This window comes from Brachyhypopomus gauderio, chromosome 12 (genome assembly GCF_052324685.1).
Source record: "Brachyhypopomus gauderio isolate BG-103 chromosome 12, BGAUD_0.2, whole genome shotgun sequence".
In the NCBI taxonomy this organism is placed as follows: domain Eukaryota; kingdom Metazoa; phylum Chordata; class Actinopteri; order Gymnotiformes; family Hypopomidae; genus Brachyhypopomus; species Brachyhypopomus gauderio.
The window spans coordinates 6,004,656-6,014,854 of NC_135222.1; the positions used below are offsets into that span (position 1 = coordinate 6,004,656).

At 45.8% G+C, this 10,199-nt stretch overlaps 1 protein-coding gene across 2 annotated transcripts in view; it reads left to right on the top strand.

The window, feature by feature from the left end:
* cntnap5l (contactin associated protein family member 5 like) overlaps positions 1 to 8,163 on the top strand; it is a 55,691-nt gene extending 47,528 nt beyond the window's left edge. The window contains exons 17-24 of one of the 2 annotated variants that reach the window (XM_077024616.1): positions 150 to 368; positions 1,724 to 1,960; positions 3,218 to 3,451; positions 4,279 to 4,412; positions 5,240 to 5,327; positions 6,296 to 6,508; positions 6,654 to 6,728; positions 7,079 to 8,163. In XM_077024616.1, the coding sequence (XP_076880731.1) occupies positions 150 to 368; positions 1,724 to 1,960; positions 3,218 to 3,451; positions 4,279 to 4,412; positions 5,240 to 5,327; positions 6,296 to 6,508; positions 6,654 to 6,728; positions 7,079 to 7,275 (1,397 nt within the window). In that variant the 3' untranslated portion in view covers positions 7,276 to 8,163. Of the gene's footprint in view, positions 1 to 149; positions 369 to 1,723; positions 1,961 to 3,217; positions 3,452 to 4,278; positions 4,413 to 5,239; positions 5,328 to 6,295; positions 6,509 to 6,653; positions 6,729 to 7,078 lie in introns of those variants that run through there. The other variant, XR_013134520.1, reaches the window with a different exon arrangement.
* The last annotated feature ends 2,036 nt before the right edge of the window (positions 8,164 to 10,199 follow it).

Below are 10,199 nucleotides of genomic sequence, written 5' to 3' on the forward strand. Positions count from 1 at the left end.
CACCACACTTATCACGTTCACCACACTCATCACACCCACCACACTCACTCACTCACTTACCACACTCATCACACCCACCACTCCCCACACTCACCACACTCACCACACTCAACCACACTCTCCCGCCACACTCAACACACTGTCCCCAGCTCCTTCCATGGTCACCTTCACCTTTGACCTCGGCGACGGTGCAGTTGTCCTGACGGCCAGGTCCCCCCTGCCCCTGAGCGACCGGCAGTGGCACCACGTGAGGGCAGAGAGGAACGTGAAGGAGGCCTCACTCCAGGTGGACCAGCTGCCCCTCCAGCTGGTGCAGGCGGGGCAGGAGGGGCAGTATCGCCTTCAGCTCAGCGGCCAGCTCTTTGTGGGTAAGGACACCTGTGAACACTGCAGACGGGGCAGAAAGAAGATGAAACTCTGCAGCTCGTCCGTGGGTGTGGGCTCACTGCAGGGAACTCACAGCCATTGCCAGGGGGACTGCAGAATATTTGCATTTCTGACAAGAACCAAAATCTCCAGGGCATGCTCCGTATAATTTTTTCATTTTCCCCTTCCAAGCAGATTAATAATTAGCCATGATCTGTCTGACAGAACTGAGGGCTAAAATTGCTTCAGACTAAGTTTAAATCACTTTCCTGCACAGAGACGAAAACATGTCAGGACACAAGTGACTGTTTCAGACCCAAAGAGTAGATCTTTTGAGCTTTAAGCACTTTTTTTTATTTGGGATAAAAATAAGATAAATATTTAGATATAAATCAAAAGAGACATTAGAATCACAACCAACTAATCACATTCAGAATACAATGTTGCTGTAGTGAATGTAATGGACTCGGTCCTTACGCGTTTAGAGTACCCTTAAGTATCTTCTAATGTGAGTCACATTGATAAAGATCCACGGTTATTAACTGTGCAGGGTTTTGTTAATAGCCAGGTTTACGCCTCTAAATTACTGCCTCATTAATTTGTAATTAGCTTTGAATTTGATTTCATCTCTTTAAAGAAATGACTTGATTTCTGCAGTCTCTTGAGGAGTGATGTGCTTCATTGTTTCGAGTGAGAGAGCAATCGTTCTGTGATTTGCTGTGAAGTGTCTTGCTTCTCCACCAACATGGCCAGAGTCTTTCTAAGCAACTCTCATGCAGCCATTCATTTCTGGCCTCAGTGTCAGAGATCAACACTGAATCTGGAGTCTGGTTCAGCTTTCCTCATTACCTGGTCATTGTGCATCTGTTGTTTTTCTGAGACATTGTAAACATATGCATACCGTATAAACATATGCCCCTGGTGTATGTATACTGAAAAAACAATCAGTGTTAAAACATGCAGTCTGAACCACAATCTGGAACTTCAGAGGGTTCAGAACGTTCTGGTGTTTATTACTCACATATTCCTCCTTGGCTTTATTTCATTGGGTTTTGTTTTGTTTTATTTAGTTGGGTTTTGTTTTTGGTTGCTTCTTTACCCCGCAGCAGGTAATAAAACAGACTTCAATTCCAATGGCTCCATGCACAATGCGTGACAAGTATAGACAGGCACTGTGATTCATACACGTGTAATTCTGCAGAAGTGCAGACATACAGTTTACACTACAAAACATACGATGCATTTATAGACTTCGATTTGTAGATGTGTAGTGCATTGATCCAAAATATAATGATCATAAAGCTTTTATGACATGCAAATTGTTATTTAAAAAAGCAATTTGATTATTTGCCAACAGGAGGCGCTCCTACCACTCAGAAGGGATTCCTGGGGTGCCTGCGTGCACTCAGCATAAATGGGATGACCTTTGACCTTAACGAGCGGGCTAAGATGACCCCTGGCATGAATTCGGGTTGCCCGGGTCACTGCAGCAGCGACAGCCTCTGTCTGAATGGAGGGAGGTGTGTGGAGGACAGAAACAGCTACATGTGTGACTGCACACAAACGGCGTTCGATGGACCCAGCTGCAGAACAGGTGAGGAGGAGGCTGTGATGTAGTCCCAGCTAGAGTGTGTTCTGGACTTGGGAGTGGGCCCAGTTTGGGAGTGGACCCAGTTTGGGAGTGGACCCAGTTTGGGAGTGGGCCCAGTTTGGGCATGGGCCCAGTTTGGGCATGGGCCCAGTTTGGGAGTGGACCCAGTTTGGGCATGGGCCCAGTTTGGGAGTGGACCCAGTTTGGGCATGGGCCCAGTTTGGGCATGGGCCCAGTTTGGGAGTGGACCCAGTTTGGGCGTGGACCCAGTTTGGGCGTGGACCCAGTTTGGGTATGGGCCCAGTTTGGGAGTGGACCCAGTTTGGGCATGGGCCCAGTTTGGGCGAGGTCCAGCCTTGTACCAAATATCAGAATTACATCTAATCACCTTCAAAATATAATGTAAGTGCTGTAGTGAATGTAATTAACTGACTTTATGTGGTTAGAGTTCCCTTAAGTATCTACTAATATGAGTCACATTGATGTGTGATGATGTCTGAGCAAGGGCGTGGTCTGAGCATGGGCGTGGGCTGAGCATGGGCGTGGTCTGAGCATGCCCAGAGGTGGGTTGTCTCACCTGTCTGGAGAGGAAAATCAGACACATAGATATCAAAGGTAGAAAATGGATTTTTGATTTTATGGAAATTGCTGTACTTCTCTAGTTTTACAGAACTGCATGCAACAATCTTCCCGACTTTTCAAAGTCATGTTCCATTAGGTGAAATGGGAGGAGCTCCGTGAAAAAGGCCGTCCTTGTTTCCCGGCTCTCCTCGATTCCTCTGATGTGAAGTTGGCGGGCCATGGAGAAGAAGCCTCACCTGCCAAGGAGAATCTAATTACAGTTTGCGTGTTTCTCCTTCAGGCCCGCCCAGTGGCTGTCAATCAAATTAGTGATGTAATGACTCTGTCTCTTTACAGTTTCTATTGCAGTGAGGGTCAAATCACGGCGCAACTGTTTATGGCTGACAGAGGTTCACAGCTACCAAACAAAAAAGACGATTCAGTAATTCACGTCACAGCAATGAGTTTCCAGCTTCTGGTTCTCTAGTTAGTGAAAGAATGTGTAATGAGGAAGGAAAGATGCTAATGTTGCTCTCTCCCCACCCACCCCCATGCAACTGATTGAGACTGATGAGGCTAAGTTGTTGACTTGGTGATGACTGCACTCGTGTTTTGAATTGCGATAGGGATGGCGTTCTCCATCAGTGTTAGCTGTCTGGGAATCACCTGTTCCTTCTCTTCCTGCATCTCTCCTCCCAGCTATCAGCGCATCCTTTGAGAGAGGCACTTCCGTGACATACGCACTTCAGGAGCCGTTCTCTGTCATGAGGAACCAGGATGGCGGGCAGCCACCGGGCGGCACTAACTCCGAGGGCGTCGTCGACTCCCGGGAACACGTGACCTTTGGATTCCTGACCAGACAAGTCCCTGCCCTACTGCTTACAGCGCAGTCTGGCGAACAGAACTACATGGCCATCACGCTGTCCCAGAACGGTAAGCAGAAGCCCATCAAAAAATGTGACAGCATCACCCATTTGTACCGTGTGGATGTGACAAAACTGCACCACACTCACAATAAACCCAATGTGTCCTTCTTAGTGCTGTGAAAGAAAAAGTGTTCAGGGACTGGTACAGAGATATGCACTAATTAAGGCCCATACGAAGATAGTCAGCATTTTAAAAAGAAGGTTATGGCACATTCATCTCTAGTCCAGTGGGTCTCAAACAATGCCATGAAACCTCACCTTCAAAGAATGCCAAGAAACCTCACCTTCAAACAATGCCAAGAAATTTCACCCTCAAAGAATACCAAGAAACCTCACCCTCAAACAATGCCAGGAAACCTCACCTTCAAACAATGCCAAGAAAAAAACTGAAAAAAAAACTTTCTTGTCCTTCACACTGAGTTTCCAATCAATTTTTATTTTCTTTCAACACCTCTTTATCCTGCCATCTCACTGTAAAACAAATCTGCAAATCTGTACAAACACGCACACACACCTGGGTGACGACAGAAGCACTTGTCATTACGCTCCGCTGTTCGTTTCTTCTTCCCGTCCTCTTTTTTTATCGGCCACTTGAGAAGACTGGAACACCATCTCATCAAGTGCCCAGGCCCGGCTCCCATAATCCTTTACAACAGACAAGCATCTGTGTGTCAGTCAGGGAGCAGAGGGTGTGCCGTCTGCTGAAGCTATGTGATGTAGGAATGCAGGTGCATTCATCTAAGTTCAGCAACCTACGATGTTTCCATTAACATTTCTTTGCGAGATAAAAAGTAAACCATTGTTCATTCTAAAAGCTTGAATATGGTTTCCCAGGCAGTTTGCAAATCTGGTACAGACAGAGCCAGGAGAGGAGCCCAGATGCCTTCAGCCCCATGTCGGCCAGCCTGGCTGACGGACACTTCCACTGGGTGCGAATGAACCGTGAGGGGAAGGAGCTGTTTGTTCAGGTGAGTCCTCTGACCTGGTCTTCACATTCCATTAGGACAGAGTTTGACACGGGTCTGGGATCACACGTTTGCCAGTGGCCATAGTGTGATAACAGTCTGTCAAAGGAAGGTGTGGCTGAAAGGTTAGAGTTGTGGAGTTCTGAAATGATTGGATTTGTGTAGAGACAGGTGCTTGAACTATGAGGAACTAAAATTCAAATGCGTTTCAGATTAATACATACATTGTGAAAGTGTGACTGCACTTAAAAATACTGTCACTAATATCATTCAGAATACCAGTTTCTCCCCGAAAGCCACGAAGCATCACGTTCCAGTGATATTCCCACATACCCTTTTTGGTTATTTCTGCATCTGGGAATTACGTCGTTATTCTCAGCTAGTTCAGCTTTTTCCATTGGCTCCTCTTCACTCTCCAGAAGAGGTTAGCAACCTTAGCTAGTCCTGCTCCAACTACAGCATCCCCACAGAGTGGCCACAGTTCATTATGGAATTTACACCACTCAAGATGCAGCCCTTTTAGTTCAGTACAGCAAGCCAGTACAAACACTTTACTCAACAAACGCTGTAGAAGATGTCTTCTGTAAATTAAACCCATTTCCCCTCAATATGAATGTGTTATACTTTTTTTGGTGTATTTAATGAATTACATATAAATTAAGTTTAAGTGATTTCCAGTTGTAATGACTAACAATACCCAAGTGCCTAATGTGACCTCTTCTGTCTAAGAGATCTATTTTACAGTGAGCTCCTCTTAATTAATAGGTGAGGTTTTCTCTAACTAGCAAAACAAACTCCACTTTGTTTATTCCATTTGATTACTTTGTCAGATTGACAACACCGTGACACACCAGTACAGCCTTTCTCCTGGGCCCAGGCTCGCTCCAGTGAGGACTCTGACTCTGGGGAGAATCCGAGGTGAACTACCGTGCCCGATGAAAAACACGTCATGTTCTGTTTGTTCCCTGTTTGCCGTTCTTTGTACTCCAGTGTGAGTTCATTGGAACCTTTCCAGCGCCAACCAAATAGAGCTGCTTGCAATCACTAGTCCTATAAATCTCTATGAATTTTAATGACATCCTTCTCTGATTTCTCACCTTCTCTCCCCTCCGCTCTCCCTGTCTCTCTCCTTCTCTCTATCCCCTCCCCTGTCTGTGAAAAATGATTGGAGTTTTTTATTTTTTTCTGAGGCAGGTTAGAATGAGGCGAGGCAGTTGTGAGGCAGGTAACAATGAGGCAGGGATGTTGTGAAGAAGGTTAGAATGAGGCGAGGCAGGCAGGAAACGCATGCGTTTTAACGGCTGTCAGAGCAGCAACAGATGCGTTGAGCGAAGGGTAAATGGATTTCCTCAACGTTGCCTAGGAGACCTTTCTTTTAATCGGTTAATACGAGTGAGTGGATGTGGTGCAACTCTTGTTCTTCGGGGAAGACGGGAGAACGTTTGAGATACATTTGCAATAAAACACTCACGCGGCTCCGATAAGCACCCACACATCCATCACTGGTCATTAACGGGGAACAGGTTGAAGAGAAAGAACACAAACGTGAATGGAAACAGAAATTGATCTATTGATTTCTTCAGATTCGCTGCAGCCTCTTGGAAATGAGAATAATGAAACACATCTGTACTGATGAAATCCATCTGATCTCAGAACAGTCAGAATCAGCTGTGTCTGCTTCTGGAGATTTCTTTGAACAGTTGTGTTACTTCCACATTGCAAGTGCAATTCTCATATGAAGCATACAGAACTCAAGGGAGCTTAATCAGTAAAAATGGGATATAGTTGTTGTATTATATTATTAAATTGCACGGTTATTAAGGTATTAAATAACACAAGAGCTTGAGTTGTGAAAGAAGCTGAGGCTTGATCTCTTTTGGTTCTAGGAGGTGACATCACTGATGAAGAAGTTGATCAAGCAGGATCAAGAGGTTTCATTGGCTGTTTGTCATCTGTCCAGTTCAATCAAGTTGCCCCTTTAAAGGTGGCTCTTCAGAACAGAGGCAGTTCACTGGTTAGCATACAAGGCCGGCTGGAGGAGTCGAACTGTGGGACGGCGTCAAGTTCAAACACTCTTACTACCATCCACACAGTTTCAGGTACACCACCTTCAGGCACACCACCGTAGTCCGAGGCTCCCCTTTTTTGCGGAGGTGCCCAGTGTCTGTTCCATCGCCTTGTTATATCTTCTATATCACTGTGAACATGACTTCTTAAGGAGAGCCTCCTCTTTTCTTCCTGCAGATCACTCATCCAAATCAAATCGAGGTAAAGCCCCACTGAAGAACGCTGCACAGACTGGCTCAACACTAATCGGAGGTGAGGAACCCCTGAAGCTTAAACTCTGGGCATGCTCTGTACAGCTTTCTCTGATAGCCTGCTCTGTTTGATGGTAAATGCCATTTTTGAAGTCCACCACTTTCATGAGAGCACTACAGTGAAACTGTAACTTTATAATTCCACACATCGGCCATTTTTAATTAAGCTTACTGAGCGCTCCAACCTACTTAATGTTCAGCTCCACCTGCACCCTAATTAGCAGGTTCAAGTCATTTTTGCCAAGAAGTCAGTAAATTTGTCAAATTCAACCTTCCATTATAAGGGATCTTTGAAGCTACTGGAAACTAATAATTGCTTCTGTCTCCTACTCCCCGACCCCAAACTTTCAGGAGTTGTGGCCGCCATCCTGTTCATCACTTTATGTGCACTGGCCGGAATAATCCACTTCCTCTATCGGCGTCAGCAAGCGCGAACCCCACCGGTCACAAACCGGAAGGGCCAGCAACCCGACCCAGAAATGGCAACTTACCGGCCAGACCCGACCCAACGAGGACCGAGACATGTCAGCAAAGAGTACTTCATCTGACAGGAAGCCACGCCCACACGCCCTCCACCCCGCCTCCAGAGCCTGTTTGGTGTGCGTCTGCCCACCGCAATCTCTTTAAGCCGGACCATCCGCCATAGATCTGGATGGGCGGGGATAGCAGGGGGCGCTGTGAGAGAGCGACTCCCCTGTTGTTGTTTGACCTGGTTGAGATCTTGCTAATGCTAAGGGTATGGGTGCCATTTTGAAAACTGTGGCATCATCATTTGTATGAAGAGGAGTGGCGGAGGTTTCTGTGCGCTGTATGAAATTATTGAAAAGCATTCAAATATGGCTAAGCTAAGCACATGTCTGCTCAAGTCGTCAGCTAAAGCTCACCAGAGAATGCGAGACGTCCGAAGGGCAGACTTTACGTCTCCATGCAGAGCGCGAGCATGTTTTATAGCTTACGTGCAGAGTAGCTTCTCTGAGTAATGGACTCAGGCCACTGAGGAAGATGCTCAAAGAAAGACTGACTACAGCTCTGTGGCAAAATTTCCCAGATACTGTTTTAGGCAGATCGATTGTCTCGTCGTGTAAAAAACAAACAAACAAAAAACAAAAAAAAGGGTTCAACAGTATGAAAGAATCAGTTCAACCAAGCAAGCAAGCACAGGATTAGCCCCACACACTGGCCACATAAATCAGTCCTGGCTGATGGGGATATGGCGAGACAGCCATGTTCACCCTGTCCTGTCCAGACAAGCCCAGGATGAGCCCCAGACCTCCAGTGCTGTCGTGCCCTTGGAGAAAATAACTTGCTTTCTTATTGAGAACGATTTATTTACGTCGGAGTTTCATTTTTCTATATGGCTATTGTTGTAAATGACTGTTGTATATTGATTTCATAAATATATTTAATAAACAGAGCTTTTTATAGCATCTGAAAGAGCAGAACAACTTTTCTCTGGATATTGATTTGGGAGTTGGATGTGTGGATTTTATAAATCCTGCCCTAGTCTCCCCCGCATATCATATTGTAATGTGCATGTATTGCTGGTGATATAATGATGTGTCTTACAGCGTGTGGAAAAGTACAGTATAAGTATTAAAAATGTGCATAACAATTCTCATGAGAAGTGAGCACACACAATAAGGCAAAATGTCATCATGATATTCCTGCGCAGTAGAGCGTAATTAACAGGAGAGTCGGGAAGAAGCCCTCCGTGTAACACCATGATGGCATGATGTCATCATTCCTGGACCACAGACAGCAAAGGCAGAAGTGAACACTGAGTCAGCCAGCTGCAATTACTGTCTCCTGATGATGAAAGAGAGAGAGACGGAGACAGAGAGGGAGGGGGATCGTGCTGATTGATGGTCCTGTGGATGCCGTCGCAGTGAAACAGGCGGACTGAAGGGGGAAGAGTTTCTTCTTCTTCTTCTCTAAACCACCCAACAATTTACTGCCATTACAGACTTTTTAGCAGATTGCATAACGTAGTCTCGGTGTAGGAGAAAGCAAGGGGAAGATACAGAGGAGACACGTTCTGAGTGCAGGGTAAACCGAGGCTCTGACCGTGGACCAGCTGGTGTTTCGATAACCCATGCTAGAACATTCTCCAGGATCTCTCCCAGCGCAGAGAAAAGCAACCAGGGAGAGAACAATGTCTAAAGTCTGAAGATTACATTACTGACTCGTCTGAAATTCAATTAGGTCGACTTAGTATGTGGTGACGTAGTATGTGAGCCCAATAAAGGTCTGGACAACGTCCTGCACGTGAGACATCTGCATGTACAGACAGAAGTCAGACTGCGGATGGAGTCGAGAGCCACGACATGTAAAGCCTCTTCGGCGAGGCAGAGGGGAGAGAAGAGGAAGAGGAAGGGACGTCTGTGATCTATCATCGTCTTCATTCAGGCAGAAAGCCTTGAGACACAACTCTGAAAAGGGAGACTTTAGAAGAGATAAATGCACGGGCAGCTATCTGTATGAATTCACCTCCTGTGCTTCATAGGCAGAGCCAAGACCAACAAGAAAAGCATCCCAGCTTTTCCAGGAAGACGAAGCCTTTTGAAACCCAGCCGTAAAAAAGGGGTCTGAAATAAGATATTGGCTTTCTCAAATCGGTTTTCTTACACAATCAAAAACACAATTATTCAATTATACATGTAAATGTAACTGCTGCTAAATCAAAATGAGAATTTTTCAGTATATTCATGCAGCCTTCTCCAACTTGCTCTTTGAAAAGGATTCAAAATAAAACTAAAATATAATGCAGCATTGTAAGTCATATTCCAGAGACGAGACTTCTCTTTTTTTTCTTCATGGCAAATCTGTGTTCAGTGTACAACTGTCTAAGGCAAAGTGACCCAAACCAGTAATTGGTTCAGTTAGAAAGCACTTAAAGCACAGACTGAGCTAGTAGGGAGAAACCTGCCAAAGTGCACCCTTCCCTACACTTTTCACCTACACCTTTCACATACACCCTTCACATACACCCTTCACATACACCCTTCACCTACACCCTTCACCTACACCCTTCACCTACACCCTTCCCTACACTCTTCACCTACACCTTTCACCTACACCCTTCACCTACACCCTTCACCTACACCCTTCACCTACACCCTTCCCTACACTCTTCACCTACACCCTTCACCTACACCCTTCACCTACACCCTTCCCTACACCCTTCCCTACACTCTTCACCTACACCCTTCACCTACACCTTTCACCTACACCCTTCCCTACACCCTTCCCTACACTCTTCACCTACACCTTTCACCTACACCCTTCACCTACACTCTTCACCTACACCCTTCACCTACACCTTTCACCTACACCCTTCACCTACACCTTTCACCTACACCCTTCACCTACACCCTTACCTACACCCTTCACCTACACTCTTCACCTACACCCTTCCCTACACCCTTCCCTACACTCTTCACCTACACTCTTCACTACACTTTTCACCTACACC